Here is a 25,776-nt window from a genome sequence, read left to right as displayed (position 1 = left end):
GAGGTATTTTGAATTTTAGGATTTTTTTTCCTATTTCTATGAAGAATGTCTTTTGTAATTTAACACGGATTGCATTGATTCTGTAGATCTCATTAGGTGATATAGATATTTTACGAATATTCTTCTAGTGCATGGGCACGGGATACCTTTCCATTTACTTGTGTCTGCTTTAATAGCTTTCATCTATGTTTTATAGTTTTCATTGTGGGATCTTTTGTCTTTGGTTAAGTTTATCCCTAAATATAATTTTTTTGGTAATGAAATAGCTTTCTTGATTTCTTTCTTAGATATTTCACTATTGGTACATCGGTGTGCTGCTCATTTTTATATGTTGATATTGTATCTTGCAACTTGACTAAATTATTTCTAGTGGGTGATTTTGTGGAATCTTTACGATTATATATATGTGTGTGTGTATATATATATGTGTGCACACGATCATGTCACCTGCAAACAGAGACGGTTTGACTTCCTTTTTTCCAATTTGGATGCCTTTTATTTCATTATCCTGTCTAATTGCCCTACCTAGGAATTCCGGTACTATGATGAATAAAAGTGGTGCAAAAGTAGCCACGCTTGTTCTGGGTCTTGGAGGAAGAGCTTTTAACCTTTCCCCACTGATTACGATGTTAGCTGTGGGTTTGTCATATATGGCCTTTATTGCGCCGAGATATGTTCCTCCTGTACTTATGTTGTTCCGGTTTTTCATGAAGGAATGTTGATTTTTATTTTTTTCAGCATCTGCAGAAATGATTATATGGTTTTTGCTCTTGATTCGCTGAATGTGATGTCGCACATTTAATTATTTGTGTTTTATTGAATCATCCTCATATTCCTGGGATGAATCCCACTTGATCAGGACAGATCATCTTTTTATTGTGTTGTCAAATGCAATTTTCAAGTATTTTGCTGAGGATTTTTTTGCATCTGTGTTCATCAGGGATATTTAAAATGCCTGTGGTTTTCTTTCTGTGTTGTTTCCTGGTCCGGTTTTTGTACCAGGGTCATGCTGTCCTCATAGAACAAGTTTGGAAGACTTCCTTTCTCTTCATTTTTTGGGGAATATTTTGAGTAAAATTGGTATTAGCTCTTTTAAAAATGTTTGGTAAAATTCAACAGTAAAACCATGATTGTGTTTTGTTTGACGGAAGACTTTTTATTACTGCTTTAATTACATTACTCATTATTGGTCTGTTCAGGTTGTTTTCTGTTTGTTTGTTTGTTTGTTTGATACAGAGTCTTGCTCTGTCACCCAGGCTGGAGGGCAGTGGCTTGGTCTCAGCTCACTGCATTCTCCACCTCCTGGGTTCACACCATTCTCCTGCCTCAGTCTCCCAATTAGCTGCGACTACAGGCGCCCGCCACCACGCCCGGCTAATTTTTTGTATTTTTAGTAGAGACAGGGTTTCACCGTGTTAGCCAGGATGGTCTCAATCTCCTGACCTTGTAATTCACCCGCCTCAGCCTCCCAAAGTACTGGGATTACAGGCGTGAGCCACCGCGCCCAGCGTCAGGTTTTTTATTTATCATTCTATCTTGGGAATTTGTTATGTGTCCAGAAATTTATTCACTTCTCCTAGATTTTTCAACTTGTTTTTACATAAGTGTTTTTAGTCATCTCTTAGAATCCTTCATATTTCTGTGTTATCAATTGTAATGTCTCCTTTTTCATCTATGATTTTGTTTTCTTTTTCTTTTCCTTAGTCTAGTTAAAGCTTGTCAATTTTCATTTCTTTCTGAAAGATCCAGCTCTTTGTTCCATTGACTTTTTGTATTTTTTGTTTCTATTTTTAAAATTTCTTCTCTAATCTTTATGATATTCTTTCTACTAATTTTAGCATTTTATTTTTCTCGTTTTTCTCATTACTTGAGGTGTACTATCAGGTTGGCTATTTGAGATCTTTCTACTTTTCTGATGTAGGCATTTATAGCTATGCCCTTTTCCTCTTACAACTGCTTTTGCTGCATCCCACAGGATTTGTTATGTTGTGTTTCTATTCTTTTTTCAATAAATTTTTTATTTATTGGTTGTTCATGAGCATGTATTTTAATTTCCATATATTTGTAGAGTTTTTCCTCCTGTTACTGATTTCTAGTACTATTCCACTGTGGTCAGGAAACATACTTGATATGATTTCAGTTTTTAAAAATGTGTTGTGACTTGTTTTTTGGCCTAACGCATAGTCTATCCTGGAGAATAATCCATATACTATTCAGTGGAATGTGCATTGTGCAGTTGCGGAGTGGAAAGCTGTGTAAATGTTAGGTCCGTTTGGTATAGAGTACAGTTTAACTGATGATGTTTTGTTGTCTAGATGATCTGTCCATTGAGGATAGTGGGGTGTTGATTATAGTGGAGTGTTGAGGTATTCTATTACTGTATTGCAGTCCATCTGTCCTTTAAGGTCTGTTAATATTTGCTTCTGTATTTAGTTGCTTGAGTGCGGGTTGCATATGCACTTACAATTGTTGTGCTGCTGTTTACTTCTTTCTCATTTTATAATTATCTCTTTTTTTCTTTTTTTGACTGAAAGTATATATAATCTAAGTACAGCTACTTCTGCTTTTTTTGTTTCCACTGGTATGGGATATCTTTTATCATCTCTTCACTTTCAGTCTTTGTATGCCATAGGTGAACTGAGTTTCTTGTAGGCAGTATGTAATTGGGTCTTGTCTTTTAATCCATTCAGCTACTCTGTCTTAATTGGAGAATTTAATTCATCTATATTCAAAGTTATTACTAACAGGTAAAAACATACTACTGCCATTTTTTACTGGTTTTCTGGTTGTTTTGCTGCTCTTTTTTCTTTTGTTCTTTCTCCCTTCCTTCCTCTTTTCTCTCAGATCTCTCTCGCTCTCTTTCTTTCTTTTTTTTCCTCCTTCCCTTCCTTCTGTCTTTATTTGTAGTGAGGTAATTTTTTCTAGTAGTGTGTTTTAATTCCTTACTTTAAATTTTAGGGTTTCTATTGATTTTTGTTTTCTGATTACCATGAGGCTAAATAATGTAATTATAACAAGTTGTTTTAAACTGAAGAAAACTTAGCTTTGATTTGTCCCAGCTACCCAGGAGGCTCAGGCGGGAGGATTACTTGATCCTTGGAGGCCGAGGTTACAGTGAGTTGAGATTGCGCCACTGCACTCTCCAGCCTGGGTGAGTGACAGAATGAGACCTTGTCTCACAAAATAGATAAACAAACAAACAAACAAACAATAGCTTATAATGAATTCTGATTGTAAATTTTGAGCTGATGATTGATAAGGTATAAAGAAGACAATGAAAATCATTCATAATCTCATTACCCAAATATAACTACTCCTAATGTTTTGGTACATGTGCTTCCTAATTCATAACCCTCCCTCTCTCTCTCTCTGTCACACACACACACACAAAATAGATAACATTTTACACACAGATGCAATTTTATTGTAACATTTTAAGAAAAATGGCTTTGTAATTTTTTGTTTAAAACTATTGTGAATATCTTTTATGAATAATACTCATATAAAATATTATACATCTTAGTTTCAAGATTGTGGTTTCTGATCTTTGGGGTGGCAGGTACACTGCTTGCTAAAATGAATCATCTCGGTGTCTTTGATTTTCCTTCTCTCCCTTAGGCTATTGCTTTTGGAAGTAGGGCCTGGATCTCCCTCCTGTTTGCTTGGGGGTAAACACATGGTATCATGGGGTTATGAACACATGTTGCCTATGCCAGATAGCAACACTGGCTCCAGTTTTGAAAATAAAGGTAATGTAAAAGTTTTTGCCCTCTGATTAATACTAAGATGTAAATAAAGTGGGTTTAGATCATTGTAGCAAATGATTTAGATATAACTCTGTGTTCCTTTTAATTGAGAGCTCAAGATTTCTATACAGTATGTGTATTGTGGGCTTTATCAGTAAAAGTATAAAAGCTGATACTGGGTGAGGTAAGAAAATGGATAGGTTTTACTGTCACCAGGAAAAGGTATCATCCATACACTCTTGCCAAGGAGACATAAATTACTTAAATTGACTTCTGGATATTTGAGTTTGAGTGTGATAGTGTTAAGTTGAATTTTTTTGTTTGCTAATAGAATGTCAGGTTTTACTGCTTGATAATATTTCTTTTAGTAATTGATTGTGTGTGTTAATGAACCTTCCTGTCAAAAGCAAAAAACTGAAGAGGTTCAAGGGAGCATGAATTATTAACATCTCCTTTAAACAAATAGGCTAGATTTTTTTAAAATTTTCTTTCTGAGACAGAGTATTACTCTGCTGCCCAGGCTGGAGTGCAGTGGCAACATCTCTGCTAACTGCAACCTTTGCCTCCCAGTTTCAAGTGATTCTTCTGCCTCAGCCTCCTGAGTAGCTGGGATTACAGGTGCGTGCCACCACGCCCAGCTGATTATTGTATTTTTAGTGCAGATGGGGTTTTACCATGTTTGCCAGGCTGGTCTCAAACTCCTGACCTCAGGTGGTCCGCCCTCCTCGGCTTCCCAAAGTGCTGAGATTACAGGCATGAGCCACCGCGCCCACCCGTCACCTTCTTACTTGGAGTCTTGTGTGAAACACCACGGAGTTCACGTTTACTTACAGCTGGGGGAAGCTGCCACCTTGTGTGATAAGGTTGGAGCCTGTCTGCCACACCTCCCTGTGTGTCTCCACATGTCCTCAGGCCTGCTGGGGGGCTCCCTTGCCCTGGTGTCTCATGCAGAGGAAGGACGTGGCATATGTGGAGAGCCAGCCTGGCGGTGTGTGTAGTGACTGCCCAGCCAGTGGAAGCTGCTGCTTTTGCCTCTTCGGACCGTCCCTGCCCTGTCCAGGACCTCACTTCATCGAAACACCGCAGGTTGAGCCCAGTAGGAAAATGAGAACTGCTCTTTTCCTTTCTTTCTTTCTTTTTCTTTTTTTTTTTTTTTATACAGAGTCTCACTCTGTTGCCCAGGCTGGAGTACAGTGGTGTGATCTAGGCTCACTGCAATCTCCACCTCCAGGGCTCAAGAGATTCTCCTGCCGTAGCCTCCCAAGTAGCTGGGACTACAGGCACGTGCCACTATGCCCAGCTAATTTTTGTTTTGTTTTCTTAGTAGAGACAGGCCGACCTAGTCTTTAACTCTTCTTCTTTTTTTTCTTCTGAGACGGAGTCTCGCTCTGTTGCCCAGGCTGGAGTGAGTGGCGCCATCTCGGCTCACTGCAAGCCCCACCTCCCGGGTTCACACCATTCTCCTGCTTCAGCCTCCCGAGTAGCTGGGACTACAGGCGCCACCATGCCTGGCTAATTTTTTGTATTTTTAGTAGAGACGGGGTTTCACCGTGTTAGCCAGGATGGTCTCGATCTCCTGACCTTGTGATCTGCCCACCTCGGCCTCCCAAAGTGCTGAGATTACAGGCGTGAGCCACCGTACCCGGCCTAGGCTTTAACCCTTGACCTCAACTGATCCATCTGACCTCAACTGATCCATCTGCCTTGGCCTCCCAAAGTGCTGGGGTTACAAGCATGAGCCCCTGTGCCCGGCTGAACTTCCCTTTTCTTTCCTTTTCTTGGTATTTTGAAAGTGAGCAGCCATGGAACAGCTTTTTCTTTTTCTTTTATTTTTGGTAGAGACAAGGTCTCCCTAGATTGCCCAGGCTGGTCTCAAACTCCTGGACTCAGCAGCCGGTGTTTTCAGCTGGTGCAGATCCAGCTGGTATGCTCGTTAGGCTTCTAGCTGAAGGAAGTGTCCACTGTAATCTCGCTGGCATCCCATCACCTTCCAGAAGCAGGACGTCCGCCAGCTGTGTGTGCTCTTGGCCCATGCTGAGCCTGTGCTCGGGGTGATGGTCTGGCCTGTTTCCCAACCCCTTGTTTTAGGTGAGATCCCTGCCCAGCTGGCACAGGAAGGAGGATGGAGAGTGGTCACCACTGTGGTTTGTTGCACAGTGAGTTCGGTGGCTGTCCTGCCTGGGCCCTGGCACCCATATTTCTCCTGCTTGGCTGCAGCTCCAGCCTTTCTCCGTCCCCCGTAACTTCCTGCCCAGTCCCACACCACAGCACCAACCCCACAGAACTCCAGTGTCCCCTCCCCTAGACTTTTACCCGGGCCTGGTAAGTCGGGCCCGGTAAGTCGGGCCCGGGACCCACAGCTCCATAATGTGAGCCGCACACGGCCTGGCGGGTTGAGGTGCTAAGGTCACCCCTCACCTTTACGAGGCCTCAGCTTATACCGGGTGTGCGAGCTCTGGGGCCCTCACAGCCCAAACTCCCCACCTGAGGGTCTAGGGCTGTGGCCTCACCTGCCCATAGTCCTGCAGTGACCTCTGTCATGAGTCCAGCCGGCTCGAGCCGGGTGCGGAGCAGCAGTACCTGGACACGCTGAAGCAGCTGTCCAAGCGCATCAATCCCCCGCACCGCGTGGTCAACAAGATCGACAAGAACGAAGGTGGGCTGCAGCCGGGGTGGGGCCCAGCGCCCTGGGGATGCCACTGGGCTCGTGTCTTAGTGTCCCCTCTGCTGTCCCAGACAGAAAAAAGGACCTGAGCACGATGAAGAGCCATCTAGACATTGTGACAGACCCCTCTAAGCTGTGAGCTTTGCCCACAGCCCACGGACGGTCCCCAAGGGCAGGGGTGGCCCAGCTGTGGACGGGCACTTGGTGGCGATGTGGGTTTAGCAAAGGCACCAGGCAGCTCTTTGGGCCCTGGACAGAGGCCTCCAAGGCTCCACTCTTGTGTGCTGGGGCTTTGAGTCCAGGCTTCATCTTGGCCAGTGCCCAGCCTTTGCCCTACTCCTGACCACGCTGTGGCCCTCATGCTGGCCCATCACAGCCAGGCCTCGTCCAGCCAGTAGCTGGGGGCCCAGCTTGCAGTGGCCTGACCATGAGCTGGCTGTGATGGGCCTGAACCTGACCTGGAGTTCTGCCCCTGACTTCCCAGTGACTGTGCAGGCAGCTGCATCTCATTACCCCATTTGCAGCCCGTGTGTGCTGTCATGAAAATGACACAAGACGGTGCCGGTGAGAAGCAGGTGGAAGGCGGGGCCCCTGGCCACAGGCTGCTGTGAGCTCAGGCAGCACCTCAGAACTGCACGGGCATTGGCCTGTACCTCCCTCATCTAAACTCAGGCTGTCCCCGCACCCCCACCTAGAAGCGTCTCTCTGTTCTGCTTGTCTGGATAGAGTGCCAGTCACTACTGGGTGGTCCTCCGGGCCTTCCTGAGTTGATCCTTAGGGTTATAGGACTAGGTGGGACAGGGATTGGCCTAGATGCAACTGAGGCCTTCCCAGCCTGGTCCGGGGCCTGGCCACTGTTCCTTCTCTTGACCCCTTGCCTCACTGCCAACAGGGATGGGCAGCTCCTGAGGGTGAGGGCTGCCTGCCTAGACTCTGGGTCTGGGAACAGCTGGTCAGCTGAAGGGAGCTCCTGCAGAGGTTTCTGAGGGCCAAGCCCCAGTGGCGCTGGTTGGGATCCCAGATCCGAGCCTGAGACCAGCCATGTCTCCCAGCCCTCCAGCACGGAGCTCAGCCTAAGTTCCCTCTCTCTGCAGGTCCCCTGAAGACCTTGCCAAAGTGTGACAACACCCTGGAGAAACTCAAGAATGACGTGGCAGTGGTGAGTGGGATGCTGGGAACCCCTAGGGGAACTGCGGCTCCCCCAAGAGCTCCTGGGAGCACTGCAGGAGGGTCCTTCCAGGTCAGCGTGGCTCGGTGGGGGCTGGGCCTGACCTGAGACCCTGCCCACCAGGCCTCTTCCAGGCCAGGTTTGCTGTGCTGGGTGGGAACATGGGAGAAGTCACCCTCTGCGGCTCCTATGGGTGCCTCTGCCACCCGGCCCAGAGGAGGCAGGGACTCTAGGGGAGGACAAGGCTGTGGGGGTGGGGGATTACACCCAGGATCAGCCAACATTGTCTGCACAAGGGTGGAGGCTGAGAGAGAGCCCTCGGAAATCAGGCTGTGAGTGAGGACGGGCCTGGGGTGGGAAGGCCTCCTAAATGGAGAACCCTCGGGTCCCGGGCTGCTGACCGTGCCCATCTTGCCTCCAACCCACTGCCCCTGGTGCCGCTGACCAAACAGCAGCACCTGTGCCAGCAGCTCCTGGATGCCATCCTGGCCAACATCCACTCACCTGTCTTCAGCCATTCCCTGCGCATTCACTTCAGCCATGACTGTCATCCACAGCCCACTCATCATGTACATCCAGCTGGGCTGGGCTTTGTGGAGGGCAGCTGGCCAGCCCTGGGCCATATGTGCCCAATGTGGTCACCATGCTGCCTTCTCAAGGCCCCGGTGGTATGCACCCAGAAGCATAGGCTTGAGGACGACCAGCGGCAGAGCACCCCCAGCATGCTCCAAGGCGAGGTGGCCAGGCTGGACCCCAAGTGCGTGATAAACCTGGACGCTTCTCATTGCAGCAACAGTGGCACCGTCCGCTTGATCTGCAAGTTGGGCAAGTGTCCAGGAGCGTCAGGCTGGCGCTGGTTAGCAAACCTTGACCGCAGCCCCAGGCCTCTGCCATTTGAGCCAGAGGGCACAGTGCCCAGACCCCACCCTGTGTTCACGCTCCGGCAGGCTGTCTGCCCTGTCTTCACATACACCGAACCCAGGACAGATTGGCAATGTCTCTGCCCCCACTGCCAGAGCCCACGCACCCTCACCTCCGCAACACAAATGTGGCTCTGCTTGCCTGTGGCCCTAGGGAGGTGGTGGGCAGGACCTGTGGGTACCCATCAATGCAGGGCACTCCGGGCTTCAGGTTTGGAAATCTGAGAGTCAGAGAGACCTCCAGGCTTTGCCACAAGCCTCACCAGAACCTCCTCGGGTGTGAAGAGTCCTGTTCGGGAGCAGAGTTGTAAGGCAGGGCAGGCCGGGGCTTGTCCAGTCACAGGTACAGCCTTGTGTGTTGCAAACGACAAGGACCTCCCAAGTGTGCCACCACGTGCCCACTGACTACCGTGCCCAGTCCGCTATGGATGGACCGACAGTGGCTGTACAGTGGGCAGACCCAGAGGAGCTGTCTAGGGGCTCAGGGCAGGCAGGGGTCGTTTGGGAAGACCAGGCTTCCAGTGCGGCAGGGACAGCCTCTGTGCACTCCAGCCCCTCCCAGCTCAGGCCCCTCCATCCCCTTTCTGGCTGCCCCGGTGCTGACAGAAGCAGGTTGTCCAGTGGTCACCTGAGGAAGAGGGTCTCTGCTGTCTCCTGTGTCCTTTTGCCCCTTCATGTTGTGTCAGGTCAGCTGTCCAGGGTGGCTGTGTTCAGTGGCTGAGGGGTGAGAAAGCTGCGGCTCAAGGACAGACCCTGCTCTTCCCAGAGCCCACTAGGGAGCTCAGCGCAGCTGACGTGTCCTACCAGTAGCTTGGGCACACAGGGCCCCATCTAGGTGATGTGGCACCAGAGAGCCACGTTGACAGGGATCAGTCTCCCTGAGCCCAGAGCTGGCACACAGCAGAGCCAGGCCTGGGTCCCCAAGATTGTCAGAGGCAAAGCCCTGGGCTCCAATTCCCATTCAGATTCAGTTCTTCACTGACGATGAGGCTCTGGAAGGAGAGCCCGACAGCCAGGCAGGCAGCGTGCAGGGCTCCTCCTGGTGCTTCAGCCAGTCCTGGTGTGCAGGGCAGGTGTGTAGGGCCTGGGTGCGGTGCCGACAGCCTCAGGCTCACGCCCACTGTTCTGTTGCAGGCACCAACCCCTTCCTCAGGTCGGTGCACCGCTGCGTGACCTCCAGGCTGCCACAGCTCCCGGACAAGCACTCGGTTACCACCTTGCTCAACACCTGTGCCCGGAGCATCCACCAGGCCTGCCTCCCAGCTGCCTAGCCAGGACTGCAGGGATGGCCCGCAGCCTCATCGGGGCCAAGGACACACGCCTCCTGTCAGACACTTCTAGGTGTTGGCCTCCATGGAGAGCCTGGAGTTAGGTTAACTTTCCTCCTTTTCTCTTCTGCCTTGGGGAGCTGCCAAATGAAATCCCACACTTGCGCAGACTGAGACGGGCGCAGTGGAGCGGGCTGCCTGCAGGGCGATGGCCGTCTTCTTGGAGAAGGCGTTCCATGTGACTTCCTCCACAAAGCCGGACACAGTCCCCAGCCACCGTCCTCGGGCTGCTGTCACCGCGGCCTGTCCAGGGTCCGGGTCTGTCTCAGCAGCATCAGGGTGTTAGAGCGTCTTGTGTGTGCTCGACACACCCCCGCTCCTTTCTATAGGAGAACACAGAGGACATAGGAAACCTTCAAACACACATGGGATTCTCTGCTCACAGTTTGGGGTTCAGGCTGCGCTGCTTTGGGCAAGTGGGGCACCCCTGGGGAAGCCCCTGAGTCCAGGGCACAGGCTGCCTATCGGAGGGAGGGCTGGCCAATGGCTGCTGCCAGCTCCCTGCCACCAGCTGGGCTTCGGCCCTTGTGGCATTCCTGCTGAGCACTGTGGGGCCCCCAGGGAGCAGGGGCATCAGGGATCGTGCTGCCAGCACCCCTGTGCCACTTGTGTAAGGGCCGTGTCCCTATTGTGAAGGATGAAGAGTGAGGCCCTCAGGACCCGCGTCCTCAGAACACCACGCGCTGAACCACCCAGAGAGAGCCTGGCAGTGGGCAGGGCCCCCATACGGTGAGTGCCTCCCTGTGTTGCCCGCTAACCTGGACACCGGCCAGCAGCCCTTTGGTGATAAGAGGTCCTCCCTTTTTATGCGTACTACCCCATCATCTGTGATTGTTATAATCTTGTTATTCCTGTGTTTGTCAGGAGTTGTCACTGTGTCCCCCTCTCCATGAACCTGGGCCTGCTGTCCTGTTAGGATGCTGTCAGCCTTGGGGCCGGCACTGTCCACTCTGGCCCCGGGCCTCAGCTGTCCTTTCTAACACACCATCCCATTTGTTGGCCTGGTTCATCCCCCAGCTTCCTGGCAAAGTTCCTGCTCCCTGAAGCAGGGAGAGGCTGAGATTAATGACAGGAAAGTGGGGCCATGGGCTTGGGAAGACTGTGTGGCTGGGTGAGGGTGGGCACTAAGCTGGCCACCCCACCCCCGACAGTGGACATGGCTGTGCTGTGGTGGAAGGGGTGGTGCGGGCATGTCCACACCATTCTGGAGACGGTCCTCCAAGGAGGAGGGCCATCCTGGCTGGACCTCTGTGGTGCTGTGTCAGGGCAGGAGAGGACAGCCTCTTGCCCCCAGGAGCGTGTAGTCTGGGCAGGAGACCCAGAGTGATCGTGTGTTTGGAACGCAGCTCCAGCCCAGCCAGGGCACCAGAAAAGCCCTCCTGTCTCCAGGGAGGATGTGCACGGCTCTGCCAATGTGCCTCTCCCAGGGCCGCTGGCAGGTCCCGGATGAGCAACACTGGGCTGCCCAGGCAGGTCTCTGCAGACAGCAGGGGCTGGGCTAGGAGCCAGGGGCTGGGAATGGGAAGGGACACGACGCCTGATAGCCAGTGAGGAACCAGGCACACAGCTTGGAAATAAACAAGCTTTATTTTCAGTTTCTACAGGTAAGGTGATACCTACTTCATCATGTGCTTTTTATGTAAATGCTAAATAGCAAAATAACAGACAATAAACGGTTTGTTAGTTTAGAGATCAAGTAATATATCTATTTTAAGTGTCATCTATCTTGGAATTTAGCCAGGCCTAAAAGTAGTGGAAGAATCAGGAAATGCTATAGAGAACCAGTCTCCAGCTGCAGGTTGGTGGGCCTGCCACTGACCAGATGTGGGTGGCTCAAAGCACTGAGCAGTGCAGGCGCCGTTTCTGCATTGCTTGCAGCCTCTTCTGCCTCTCGGCAAAGTTGTTCTTTGGGGTCTGCTTCAGGGCAGGCAGGATGGCACTCTGCGCCACAGGTGGGCTCAGAAGCAGGCTGGGGGTGGGTAGAGGGACGGTCACTGTGGGCATCCCTGGGAGTGGAGTGGTGTTGGAGTGGGGCCTGCATGGCCCTCACCGGGACCTAGAGAGGCCTCAGCGTGCTCTGCTTCTGCGCCGCCACCATCCCTTCCCCACTCCCTCCCTGGGGCCCAGGCTGCAGGGGTGCCCCACTGTCCCCATGCCCATGGGACTCACCATTTCTTCGAGAGGCCCTTCGTGGAGACTTTAGGAAAATGCATGACTTCCTGGTCCCTGGGTGAAGGAAGAGTCAGCAGTGAGCTGTGGACAGGTGCCCAGGGATGGGGCAGGGGTGCACTAGGCACTCACCTGGGAAAGCTAGACCCAACCTCTGGGGCCGCCTGGGGCCTCTGGCTCCCTTCCAGGAGGGACCTGAGGTGCTGCAGCTGAAAGACAGGGGCAGGGGCGTGGTGGGGCCTGTGGCGGCGGCAGACTGCGCAGGGCCAACCCTAGCACCCAGGGCCTCACCTCCTGGGTCTGCAGGAGGTTGGTGTTCCACAGTTCCCGGATGAGCACTTCACACTGCTTCAGTGTGGTGGGTTTTCGCAGGTGAAGGGGCAGGGTCATTGGGGGGTGTGCCCCCGCCCCCATCATCTGCCTGCCCTGGTGCTGGCTGCTCCCCGTGCAGGCCGCTCCTGCGTTAGAGGCCTCTGCTTTCTCCTTTCTGAAACAGTCATTGCAGCAGCCAGAAGTGACCTGCCCAGGTGTGTCTGACCACTCACCCAGGATACCTCCCCAGGCAGCGTCCAGGCCCATGTGGGGAAGAGGGCCTGGGTCCCTTCTCCCACTCAGCAGGGTGCTCTGGGCACCAAGTCGGGGTCACTGGGACTGCGGCCTGCCCCTTTCTCCCCTCTGAAGGTGCCCTAAGGGTCAGATGGGCTTCAGTGGGTAACCAGCTAGCTGCCAGGCTGCTCTTGGTCGTGACCCCACACCCAGTGGGGCATCTTGCTCCAGGCCTGGTCTCGGGATGTGCAGAGATGCAGGAGCCTGTCCTGCTGGTTGCGCTGCTGAAAGTGTGCACTCTAGCATCCCAGGGCGGTCCCAGAAACTCAGGGATCATTAGAACCTGGTCCTGCTCTGTCCTGCTGGCCTAGTGCCCTCCAAAGGCAGGCTGTGGCCAAGGGGCAGCAGGAACACAACTCATTTTTCTTGGTAAGAACATTACTTTTCTCTGAGAAAGTGGTTTAGGGGCTGCTACTGGCCCCCCTTGTGGGCTCAGGTCGGCACAGATACTCTGCAGGACCGCCGGGGGAGGGAGGAAGACAGCGCCCACTGATGGGTAGAGCGTGGCCATCATCCGCTGTCATGAGTCCTGGAGACAGGCCCCTGGAGCTAGGGGCAGAGCAGCTGGCTGACTGCAGGGCGTGAGCCTCGTAAATGTAGTCATGGGGCCCTTCGGGTGCAGGCAAGCCTTACCTGGCCTGGCCTTCCACCCCAGGAACACCCAAGCCTTACCTGGCCTGGCCTTGCACCCCAGGAACACCCAAACCTTACCTGGCCTGCCCTTGTACCCCAGGAACCTTGTCTAGCTTGCTGTTGTGAAGTAGGGGCTCCTCTTCCAGGTCTGCCTTCTGGGGGGCGTCAGCTTTCGAATCTTGCTTGTTGAAGGAGCTGGGCTGGGGCCTGGCCTTGCCTTGAGAGTTGGCTGCAAGTCAGACCCTACAAGGCCGGTCGCTGCAGGCACCAACAGTCACTGCCCAAGTTTTCCAGGATCAGCTGTGTGTACCCAAGAAGCCCCTGCCCCTGCCTGTTTTCTCCTCTGTAAAGGGAAGCCTGCCTTGGACGGTGCTGGGGGGAATCAATGAGCTGCTGAGGGTGAAGCCCATGGGTGGTGCCTGTGAACACCCTGCCCCTGCCTCAGTTTCCTCCTCTGTAAAGGGAAGCCTGCCTTGGACGGTGCTGGGGGGAAATCAATGAGCTGCTGAGGGTGAAGCCCCTGGGTGGTGCCTGTGAACACTCTAGAACAACCAAGATAGTGGAGGCTGGCCCCATTTTGGGTAAAATGAAACTGCATGAGAGGCTTGGGACCCAGCCTGCGTGGGTTTCCTCCGCAAGGACAAGGCCCCTCTAGCACCTGGCCCATCACAGGAATGGTGCGGGTGAGGGCTGGGCTGAGGAAAACGTCTGGCCTCCAGCGGAGGCACAGTGGGGAAAAGAGGCTCTCTGCTCCCGGCTCACTTTGCAGAAGGTGCCATGAGCCCAGGGCTCTGTGGGCAGTGCCATCCTTCCTGTGTTCTGCCTTTTTCTGTGGCAGGAATACGGCCAAGCAGGGCTCCTGCTGGGAAGCCAGGGTACATCCTCCCTAGAAGGCCACCTGGGGAGGCCCCTCCTGCCTGCCTGCTGCCTCGCCTGCGGTGCCCGCCCTGAGGCCTTACTGCCCTGTCTGGCCCCCGGTCCTGCCCACCATCCCTTAGGCCCCTCCTAGTGGCTTCAACTTGCAGGGCTCTTTTCCGCTGCCCCTTCACCCCCAAATCCTTGAGCTTGGCCCAGCAGAGAGGGCCTGGTCAGCACCCCTAGTTGCCACCCAGGCTGGGGTCCCCGTGGGACACTCACCCCTGTGAGCACATGGACGCCAGCCTGCTCACCTGAGTTAGGGTTGGACTTGACAGACTGGAAGCTTGACGTGGAGAGGCTGTCTGCAGGAGAGCGCAGTGTCGGTGCTGCCGCCCGCAAGACACCCATGCTTGCCTCCTGGCCTGTGTGTCCGTGAGGGGCCCTCCTTCAGCCTGGCAGGGCTGTGTCCTCCCGGCTCTACCCACACTCCGCGGACGCAGACCCAGCAAGCACCCAAGGGAGCAGAGGCCCCAGAAAGGTGGTTTCCTGAGGGGCCATCTGGAAAGCAGAAGGGCTTGGGACACATGGAACAGCAGGTCCCGAGGGAGAGCATGGCCTCTTCCTGTGTCCCCTTCCTGTGCCCTGTCAGGGTCCCCGGCACCGCAGGGCTGGGGCTGCTGGCTGGGCCGCACTTTGCCCAGAACAGCTCACTGGAGTTGCTACAGCGGCTAGGGAAGGGCCCTCCCTCTACCCCATTCTTCGTGTCTCCCTGGGGAGGGAGAGCCCTAGGCACTGCCCCAGCTGTGATGTTCCCAGGCCGGTTCCATCCACCAGTCATGTCCTGGTGTCATCCCCGGCCCCAAAAATAACCAGGAGTGAGCTCGAGACCACAACCCAGAATCCTGGGCTGGGTGGGGGCCACCGTCGGGATGGGGAAGTGCCTTGGACAAGTGGCAAGGAAGCAGGACTCTGCTTCCTCCCTTTGTCCCCATGGTTGCTGCCCAGGTGGCAGGAAGGGATCCCTGGATGGAGTGTGTCCAGAGCCCCTCCCACAGGATGTCAGGACTCAGAGCCACAGGGCTGGAAATCCTGGGCCTGGCCACAGCAGCAATCTGAGGTAAAGACCTAGCAGGGCAAGGGCTGTCTCAGGGGTTCCCTCCCATTTCAGCTCTGCTTGGAGGAGGGAGGGTCTGGGAAGTACCCTGTGCCCACCTCCCCACTGCGATGATCTCAGGCCCTGGGCTAACTGAGAGCAGCACGTGCTGTGCTTGGCTGCATAACATCGTCCAGCCACAGCTAGAGGTAGCAGCATCTGTCCAACAGGTCCCCCAGAACCTGTCCCCACTGGGTTGGCATACAGGGGCAAGTGCAGCCAGGTGGGCAAGGACAGTCTGCAGGCACTTCCCTGGGTGGCAGGAGCATCCCCTCAGGCACTGAAGGGCCCGGTTCTCACCTTTCTTCTGTGATGTCTGATTCATTATGAGCTTGTAATGGAGATCTGGAAGCAAGCACAGGCTCTCCTCAGAACTTCTGAAACCACAGCCATTCTGAGAAAAGCCTGGCCTCTCCCCGCTGCTGAGCCTGAAGAGTCCTGGCTCCCCACTGGCTGACTGGGCCCTGCCCCATGGGTCCCACTCTCCACCACGCCTTTGCCGTGGGCATCAGGCCAGGAATGCCCCTGCCTATTCCCTAGGCAGAGTCCACCCGGCATACCAGCCTCATCCATCTGAGATGACTGGATGGCATCCACACCGTCAGGCAGGGCCTGGGCTTTAGGGGTACAGAGGTGAATTCCAGAACCCCTGGCCCTGGCGGAGTCATGATCCTGTGGGCATCAGGGACTGGGGGGAAGCTCAAGAAGACATGAGGAAGAGGGGTCCTCAGGCTCAAGAAGACATGGGGAAGGGAGGTCCTGACAAAACAGACACCTGGTGATGGGATACTCGGCACTCAGGTAAGGCAGCACTAGGGAGTGGAGCGGGAGAGGCAGCTGCGGGCACTACTGCCCTTGCTGGAGCCCTCCTGAAGCAGAAGCGAGGAGCAAAGCCACATCCCACATCCTGGCAGACCCTCGTTCTGCTGGGGGAGTGGGGTGGGGTGGGGGGGGGGTGGTCCGTGGGGGTGAGGAGCTGCTAAGGGTGCAGTTGGGAAGGCCTAGCCGGAGGACAGCATGGGCACAGGTGAAGCGGTGTGGGGGCAAGCCTGCTCCTGATCCCATGTGTTTAGCTGGAGGAAATTCACTGAGCTGCGCACACGCACTTGGGCACGTTTCCCCTCTATAAACTTTTTGTTTGTTTTTGTTTTCTGTTTTGCTTTTTTGAGACGGAATCTCGCTCTGTGGCCCAGGCTGGAGTACAGTGGCCGGATCTCAGCTCACTGCAAGCTCGCCTCCCGGATTTACGCCATTCTCCTGCCTCAGCCTCCCCAGTAGCTGAGATCACAGGCGCCGCCACCTGGCCTGGCTAGTTTTTTGTATCTTTAGTAGAGACGGGGTTTCACCGTGTTAGCCAGGATGGTCTCGATCTCCTGACCTCGTGATCCAACCGCCTTGGCCTCCCAAAGTGCTGTGATTACAGGCCTGAGCCACCGCGCCCGGCCCCCTCTGTAAAGTTTTTAACAGGTGTGTCTGACCCTGCCTGGAGATAAGAGGACTGGCGGGGTCAGCATCGGAAATGACGCAGCCCCAGGAGACAGGCGGACAGGGTCGGCACTGCCCGGGGCCACGCGGGTCTCCCTCCGGGAGGAGGGGACAGCTCGGCCTGGCAGGACCCGGGGCGGACTTGCTGTCCTGTGATCCTTGAGCCCAGGCGTGTGTGGAGTTCATGGCTGTGTTTCTGCGCAGCGGGAGCGGCAGTGTTCGGGGTGCTGGGGAGGAAGGGCTGGCCTGGGGTCCTGCGCCGGCTCACCCTTGTTCTCCCGCTTCAGGTGCTCGATCTCCTCGTGGAGCTTGGCCAGCATCTCCGAGTGCTGCTGCTGCAGGAACTGCAGGCTCTTCTCCAGGTCCAGGTTCCGCTTTTGCGGGTCGCTCGGCCTGAGCTGCGGGCTCTGCGGCCTCAGGGACTGGAGGCCCACGGAGGGGCGCCGGCGCCGGGAGCCCGGGGTCGGCGAGCTGGGGGGGCGCGTCCCAGCCACCACCCCCGCGACGCTCATCTCGCCATCGCCAGGAACCTTCCCGCGGCCGCTGCACCCCGGCTCGGTGGCCAGGCATCCCCGGCCTGGCGCCCGTCACCATGGAAACGGGCGACGGAGGGAGAGGCGGTTGGCGTGGGCGGGGCCTGTCGCTGCTCTTCCTGGCTGAGGAGTGACTTCCAAGGCGTCCAGGGCCAGGTGCGGGGGCGCACGCCTGTAATCCCCGAACTTGGGGAGACCGAGGCGGACGGATCACTTGAGGTCAGGAGTTCGTGACCAGCCTGACCAACATGGCGAAACCCCGACTCTACTGAAAATACAAAATTTAGTCGGGCGTGGTGGCGGCGCCAGCAATCCCAGCTACTCGGGAGGCTGGGGCAGGAGAATCGCTTGCCCCGGGAGGCAGAGGTTGCAGTGAGCCGAGATCGGTGCGCAGGCCTCCAACCTGGAAGCAGAGTGAGACTGTCTAAAAAAAATTAAACAAATAATAATAATAAAAGGCACCCAGGCATCCTTTCCAGCCTGGATGGAAAGGGAGACCTCGTCTCTATAAAAATTAAAAGGAAAAAAACCCGGGCATGGTGGCTGGCCCTTGTAGTCTCAACTACTTGGGAGGCTGAGGCGGGAGGATCGCTGGAACCCCGGAGGTCGAGGCTGCAGTGAGCTATGATGGCACCACTGAACTCCAGCCTAGGCCACAGAGTGAGATGCTGCCTAAAAATAAGAGGCCGGGCACGGTGGCTCACGCCTGTAATCCCCGCTACTGGGGAGGCTGAGGCAGGAGAATCACTTGAACCCAGGAGGCAGAGGTTGCAGTGAGCCAAGATCGCGCCATTGCACTCCGGCCTGGGCGGCAGGGTGAGACTCTGTCTCAAAATAAATTAATTAAATTAATTAAAATAATAAAAATAAAAAGAAATACGTCTTTTTTTTTTTTTTTAAACAAGGTCTGCCCTCAAAAAAAAAAAAAAAAAAAAACCACAGCCAGGCCAATCGTGATTTTACCAGATACCAACAAACCTGGAAGAAGAGAACATAACCTAACCCAGCCTGCTCTGGCTCCCCTTCCCCACATCTTAACTGCCACATCGACAGGGCTCCTGTATAATAACGGGATACAAGTGAAAGAACTGCTCATCTCAGAGCTTATTTGAGAAATCTCCAGGAAACCCTAAAGACAACAGGGAGACAAAAACTAAGACACCAGAGATTTAAGCCTCTGACACCTACAGTTAACAAACAGCACACATGGCACAACCCCTAACCAGACCAACATAAAACTTCACATAGAAAGTCCATTTACCTCTTCCTGGTTCAGCATGACCAGCCCTCAACAAAAACTTGTAAGGCATAATAAAAAACAAACAACACAGTTTGAAGACACAGCAAACATCAGAGCCAGACTTAAATATGGCAGAGATGTTGGAATTATCAGACCAAGAAATGGAATACAACTATTATTAATATGCTAAGGGCTCTAATGGAAAAAAGTGGACAACATGAGATTACAGACTGATAATGGGAGCAGTAGAGGTGGACACTCTAAGAAATAATCTAAAGAAAATGTGAAGGCCAGGCATGGCGGCTCATGTCTGTATCCCAGCACTTTGGGAGGCCGAGTTGGGCAGATCATTTGAGGTCAGGAGAAGACCAGCCTGGCCAACACGGTGAAACCCCATCTCTACTAACAAATACAAAAATTAGCTAGTGTGGTGGCATGCACCTGTAATTCCAGCTACTTGGGAGGCTGAGGTGGGAGGATCACTTGAACCCAGGAGGTGGAGGTTGCAGTGAGCCGAGATCATGCCACTGCCCTCAAGCCTGCGCAACAGAGTAAGACTCCATCTCAAAAAAAGAAAATAAAAGAAAGAAAATGCATGAAGTTGGCCGGGCGCAGTGGCTCATACCTCTAATCCCAACACTTTGGGAGGCCAAGGTGGGCAACTCACTTGAGGTCAGGAGTTCAAGATCAGTCTGGGCAACATGGTGAAAACCCATCTCTACTAAAAATACAAAAATTATTGGGAGGCCGAGGCGGGCGCATCACAAGGTCAGGAGATCGAGACCATCCTGGCTAACATGGTGAAACCCAGTCTCTACTAAAAATACAAAAAATTAGCAGGGCATGGTGGTGGGTGCCTATAGTCCCAGTTACTTGGGAAACTGAGGCAGGAGAATGGCATGAACCCGGGAGGCAGAGCTTGCAGTGAGCCAAGATCATGCCACTGCACTCCAGCCTGGGCGACAGAGCGAGACTCCCATTTAAAAAAAAAAAAAAAAAAATTAGCCAGGCATGGTGGTGCATGTCTGTAATTCCAGCTACTCAGGAGGCTGAGGCCAAAGAATTACTTGAACCCAGGAGGTGAAGCAAGCTGAGATCCTGCCACTACACTCCATCCCGAACAACAGAGTGAGACTCTGTCTCAATAAACAAAAAGAAAATGTAAGAAGTCAAAAACACAACAGAAATGAAGTCAGGTGCATGGCTCATGCCTGTAATCCCAGCACTTTGAGAGGCCAAAGCAGAAGGATCTCTTGAGCCTGAGAGTTGGAGACCAGACTGGGCAATATAGCCAGACCCTGTCTCCAGAAAAAACTAAAAAATTTGCCTGCATGGTGGTGCACACCTGCAGTCCCAGCTACTCAGAAGGCTGAGACTGCAGTGAGCCATGATTGCACCACTGCACTCCAGCTTGGGCAACAGAGAGACCCTGTCTCAAAAAAAGAAGGAAAATGACATAGGAAATTTGGATTTAAAGAAAGGGAAGTGCATTAGAGAAGAAATAAATGAAGATAAAACATAATCTTGTATTGTTCTTATTTTTAACAGATGACAGGGTGTTCAAAATAATTATAGCAACATATATTCAGTAATTATGGCTTATTGATAGTGGAATGAATGGCAGCAATATTATTGCTGGGAGGGAGGATCTCCTGAGTGGAGAGAAAGTCATCCAGGCAGGAGGGCAGTGGCACAATTATAGCTCACTTACAGCCTGGAACTCCTGGACTCAAGCCATCCTCCTGCCTCAGCTTCCCTAGTAACTGGGATTACAGGCACACACCACCATGCCTGGCTAATTTTTTTTTTTTTTTGTCTTGCTATGTTGCCCAGACTGGTCTCAGACTAGACTGCCTCAGCCTCCCAAAGTGTTGAAATTACAGGTATGAGCCTCTGTGCCTGGTGTGTGGTTGCTTTTGAACGTCCTAGTCCTAAACATCTGGTTCCGAAGGAGAAAAGAAAAATGAAGGCAGGAGGAGGTGCTGATCCATAAAAACCTCCTGGAAGGTGTGTCCCCAGGGAGGGGTGAGGGTTGAGGAGGGAGGTTGCAAACATAGCCGTGGAGATTGCAGCAGTGGCTGCCTGCCTCTTTGTCTGCATTTTCACAATCAACAGCAACCATCATCAATCAGAGCACAGATCCCCAGGATTTGGAGGATGGGACTCTTATTGCCCGCTCTGGTTCCTGCAAGCTATAGGGAAGCTGCTCCAGAAATGCATGCGTCGCTGCTTCACCACCAACTTAAATGCTAATTTCTTCTGAAAACACCCTTCCAGACCTGCCAGGAAATACTGTGTAACCAGATATGTGTGCATCCAGTGGCCCAGACAAGTTGACATACAGAATTAACCATCACAAGTTCACCCCTTGTCAACCTGGCACCTATACACATCTCCTTAAACCCTACTTACTCTCCAAATAAACACAGTAACCAAGTGTTATTGTGTTAGCAGTGGAAGGTGTTCGAGTTAATAGTGTTAGCAGTGGAAGGTGTCCAAGTTACTGGCAGCGAATCCAATGGGTCTTCAGCAACGATAGTTCTTGGCTACTCAGAAGAAGGAATTCGACTGAGGGAAATAAGGCAGAAAAAGAGACCGAAGCAAGTTTCAGAGCAGGAGTGGAAGTGTATTTTAAAAGGCTTTAAAACAGCAAAGAAAGGAAAGTACACTTGGAAGAGACCTAAGTGGGCACATGAAGGTCAAGTGTGGTGTTTAACCTTGATCCTAGGACCTTCTAGACTGGCCCCTTTCCCGTGATCCTTCCCTTAGGGTGGGCTGTCCATATGTATAGTGCCCTCCTTACCCTTGGGAGGAGAGCACTCGCAGTGTGTTTAGGAAACCGTATGCATGCATCTGAGGGTTTTGGGTGGGGTGCCCCCAGAAGGTCATACTCCACCACTTTGTCTCCTAATGCACATGCCTGGGAAGTTGCTTCTCCCTGGAATCTGCATTCAGTTAACACTTTAGCGAATTAGGTGTGGCCCATCAGGAAATGGCCTCTCCCTGGCACCAGCTGCCAGTTATCACTTTTATTTTTTATTTATTTTTTAGAAGGAGTCTCTGTCACCCAGGCTGGAGTACAGTGGTGCAATCTCGGCTTACTGCAACCTCTGCAACCCAGGTTCAAGCGATTCTCCTGCCTCAGCCTCCCAAGTAACTGAGATTAGAGGTATGCGCCACACTAGCTAATTTTCATATTTTTAGTAGAGATGGGATTTCACCACGTTGGCCAGGCTGGTCTCGAACTCCTGACGTCAAGTGATCTTCCTGCCTCAGCCTCCTAAAGTGCTGGGATTACAGGCGTGAGCCACCGCACATGGCCAAAAGTAGGAATTCTTGACTGGGAAATAATTTGATATGTTTTGGCACCTTGTGACTTGAGAAAATTACGTTAGGAATTCTGGTTTGGGGAGTCAGGGGAAGCTAGCTTAGTTTTTACAGTGAAGGCTACATAAGAGTCCTCTCTCCAGTGTGGTGGCTCGCACCTGTAACCCCAGCACTTCAGGATGCAGAGGCGGTCGATCACTTGAGCCCAGGAGTTCAAGACCAGCCTGGCAACACAGTGAGACCCCGTCTCTACAAAAAAATTTAAAAATCAGCAGGGTGTGGTGGCGCATGCCTGTAGTCCTGGCTACTTGGCATGCTGAGGCGGAAGGACTGCGTAAGCCCAGGAGTTACAGGCTGCAGTGAGCCGTGACGGTGCGGTGCACTCCAGCCTGAGCAATATAGCAAGAATTTGTCTCCAAAAGAGTTCTTGGCCGGGCGCGGTGGCTCACGCCTGTAATCCCAGCACTTTGGGAGGCCGAGGTGGGTGGATCACGAGGTCAGGAGATCGAGACCATCCTGGCTAACACATGTGAAACCTCGTCTCTACTAAAAATACAAAAAATTAGCCGGGCGAGGTGGCGGGCACCTGTAGTCCCAGCTACTCGGGAGGCTGAGGCAGAATGGCATGAACCCGGGAGGCGGAGCTTGCAGTGAGCCGAGATCGCACCACTGCACTCCAGCCTGGGTGACAGAGGGAGACACTCAGTTAAAAAAAAAAAAAAGTTCTCTCTCATCTATATTGGAAATGTCAGGATTATTGGTGAGAGCTGGCCTTTAGGGGATCTAACTTGCTCTTGGATGTCCAAGGGGAAAGGTATAGATTTCTCCTGACTGCACAGGGCCTCTGCTTGTGAGTTGCTTGCACAATCAGAATCTGACTTACCTCAGATCACAGGGGTGCTGGTATATCCTAGAGGTATAATGTGTTGGTCGTGGAAGGGAGTGGGCCATGAATGGTTGTCCCCAAGGGAACAGCACTGCCTTGGGGCAAGAACATGTGGAGGTGCAGGGGGCAGGGGTGATACAGTACAGCCTGAAAGCGTGCTGTCAAGGGCCACTTGGTCAGAGAAGCATCTGGATTTGGCCTGTTAGCAGGGAGTGGGCCAAGGCAAAAGTTAAGGGCGTCTAGGAGCTGAGGCGGCGGTGGCGGTGGCAGTTAGGGCAGACCATCTGGAGGCATCCAGGGGTGGAGACGAGAAAGTGCAGGTGCTCCTGCCTCCAGCCTGGCCTCCCCCCTCCTTGTGCCCAGACAGAACTGCTTCCCAAGATGCCAACTACAGCCTTTCCTGGAAGTCCCCCCAAGTGCCCCTGGCTGGGTCCCCCAACTGCATTTTGCTTCTGCTCTCGTCCCGCATTTTCTCTAGAGTGAAAGCTCTTGGCAACTTTTAAATCCCAATTTATTGGCGAGGATCCCTACACACCACCCTACGTTGGTCTGGAACCTAGTTGCCTGCGTGCCAGCCTCGCTCCACAGGCAGGAGCACTGAGCACCAGGCTGGCTTTGGGGGCACACGTCCAGGTCCCAGCCACCAAGACCCTGCCCCCTCACTCACCTTTGCTGTTCTTGGTTCTCATATGTTGTTTGTCTGCACCACCCGCTCCGGCCAGACAGTTCGGACCCAGCAATCCCAATCCTTGAGCTTCTGGAAGCACACAGACATGGCAGCAACGCATTCCTGGAGTCACCTTTTGAAACAGGGCTCACCTGTCCCCAGGCTTGGGTATAGTGGGCGTGATAAGCTCACTGCAGCCTTGACCTCCTGGGTCAAGCGACTATCTCTCCAACGTCAGTGTCCCAAGTAGCTGGGACCACACATGTGAGCCACCATGCCTAACTTTTGCATCTTTTAAGATGGGGCAAGTTACTGTGCCCTGAGAGAGGAAAGAATAGGAAGCCAGAGGCCCAGGCCTGTGGACACTGCAGGGAGGGGCCGACAGGGGTGCCACCAGTTGTCTTGCAGGACCCCGGTGCTCAGGACTCTGTACAAGTGAACCTCCTGAGGACTGAGCCCAGGTGCCAGAAAGACGCAGAAAGCAAGAACAGGTTTAATTTCAGATCCATGTCCGATTTACAAGCTTGATTTTTGGTGCACAGGCCCCTAAAATGCCATATTCTGTTTAAATCAAAATACAAGCCCAACTTACAATTGAAAACTTAAAGCAAACCCCTAAACACCCACACCAAAACAAGGCTGGTTGGGAATAACCACTGAGATGCTGTCCCTGGTGTTCTCTGGTGGGGTGAAGGAAGGGAAGACCCCGTGCTGGTTTTTTTTTGTAAGAATCTGCAGTTTGCCGTCCATTTTTGAATACTTTAAGTACCATCAAACAGTTTGCCAATGTCTTGAGGCACTTGATGTTAGTGAAGCGACAATGCGTTCTGACCATCTTTGGCTGCAGAGCAGAAACGGGCAGAATCCGACCACATGGACACCGGCATGTCTGCACACCTACACCTGAGGACCAGCACCCATCTGTGACAAGGCACAGGGGTCCATGATGTTGGCCCTGCTCTGGGAGATGTGCTCGATGGCTTGGGGTCTGCGGTGAAGGCACCTGGGCTCGGCAGGTCTTAGGCTCCTGAAACTTGGAATTATACGGCCCAGTCTTGGAAACACTGGGAGAACATGAAGAAGCCCCCTCAACCAGTGAAGATCAGAGGGACAAGCCACTCGCAATAAGTTTTCTAACGACTCTAGAACTGTGATTCTTCCCTGGAGTGGAGGATGAGCCACCGTCCGGGTCCCACACAGGGAGAGGAGGCACCACAACCCACCTGGCCCACCTCAAGGCCAGCCAGTCCGGAAGGCCAGGCCAGGGGGGCGGTTTGGCAGTCGGCTCCCAAGCTAGTTGGCCAGAGTCCCAATGGGCACTGGAAAAGGCCCCGAGAGCGGGGCTGGGCCTGAGTCCTTGGCGAGGGAGGGAGGGGCCGGCGCTGGAGCTCTGCGCCGTCACAGAGCGTGGTTGTTGGCCCTGGTAGCACACTCCTTTGCTGGCCCCCGCCTGCCTTCCCTTCTTGGTTGCGTTTCTCCAAAGGGGCCTTGCGGCTGCAGGAAAACCTGCCCAGAGCCTGAGATGATCGATGTTCCCTCCTGGAGGGCTTCCCAGGTCCTCTCAGGCCCAAGGGTGGGCTGCCGTGGCAATCCCCCCAGCCTGCCTCTGAAGGCACTGGATCACACTCAGGGCCCCGTTGCAGGGTTACCCCCTCGGTCAGCAAAGGGTCATGGCAGAGGCGTAGAGGACGTAGCCCATGGTGAGCAGGGCGCGTGCATGGGAGGGGCCTGAGACAGAAACAAGAAGGCCACGAATAAGGTCAGCAGCAGCGAGACCAGCGTCCGGTAACTGCCACAGGAAGCCGGCAGCTGAGAGACTGGGGCCACGGATGTGGCCAGCCACCGGGCCTCCGCACACAGGGCTCAGCAGTGCCTGCTAGCCAGCCCGGTTCTGTGAGGTGGGAGCGACAGAGCTGCCGAGAAGTCGTTCCCGGGAACACAGAGCCGCCATCGGTCCTGCAAACTGAAGCACAGACAGAGGCATGGGTGTGGGTGGTGGCAACCAAGCCTCAGGACAGCAGTGCCCCATCTCCCACCAGCCACCCACCGGGACTGCACACCCGGGGGATGAACCATCCAGAACCCTCCTCTGAGAGGCAGGCCGGTCCCGTCCGCCACTCACGCTGCGGTTGAGGGCAGACGACAGCCTAAGAGGGGCGGGAACACAAGCTGGCGATCTCATAGCTGCGGATGGGCTGAGCTCTGGTCCCCATGGTACTCAATTTCAAACTTCGCAGCCCATTGATGATCTAGAAATCACAGGCCAAAGGGACGGGTCAGAAAACAGAGCCCCACATACACTCAGAGGAGCCCCTGATGGCCTCTGCTCACGAGGGAGGAGTGAGGTAGGGAATGTTTTCAGGGCCAGCCCAGCGCTCTTAGAGACACGGGC

At 53.3% G+C, this 25,776-nt stretch overlaps 1 protein-coding gene and 1 pseudogene across 1 annotated transcript; one reads left to right on the top strand and one right to left on the bottom strand.

Moving 5' to 3' along the window:
• Positions 1–5,992: 5,992 nt before the first annotated feature.
• Positions 5,993–9,770, top strand: LOC104675581 (annotated as a pseudogene).
• Positions 9,771–11,660: 1,890 nt separating this feature from the next.
• LOC115896198 (coiled-coil domain-containing protein 74B-like) lies at positions 11,661–17,243 on the bottom strand. The gene is given in 9 exon segments (XM_030926587.1): positions 11,661–11,796; positions 11,997–12,053; positions 12,129–12,205; positions 12,288–12,483; positions 13,314–13,452; positions 14,405–14,469; positions 14,471–14,651; positions 15,547–15,591; positions 17,000–17,243. Coding segments are annotated over 9 exon segments (1,140 nt in total).
• Positions 17,244–25,776: the final 8,533 nt, after the last annotated feature.

This window comes from Rhinopithecus roxellana, unplaced genomic scaffold (assembly GCF_007565055.1).
Source record: "Rhinopithecus roxellana isolate Shanxi Qingling unplaced genomic scaffold, ASM756505v1 contig5923, whole genome shotgun sequence".
Lineage (NCBI taxonomy): Eukaryota > Metazoa > Chordata > Mammalia > Primates > Cercopithecidae > Rhinopithecus > Rhinopithecus roxellana.
The sequence above is the reverse complement of the archived record's forward strand: the minus strand, read 5'-3'. Positions and strand labels throughout refer to the sequence as shown.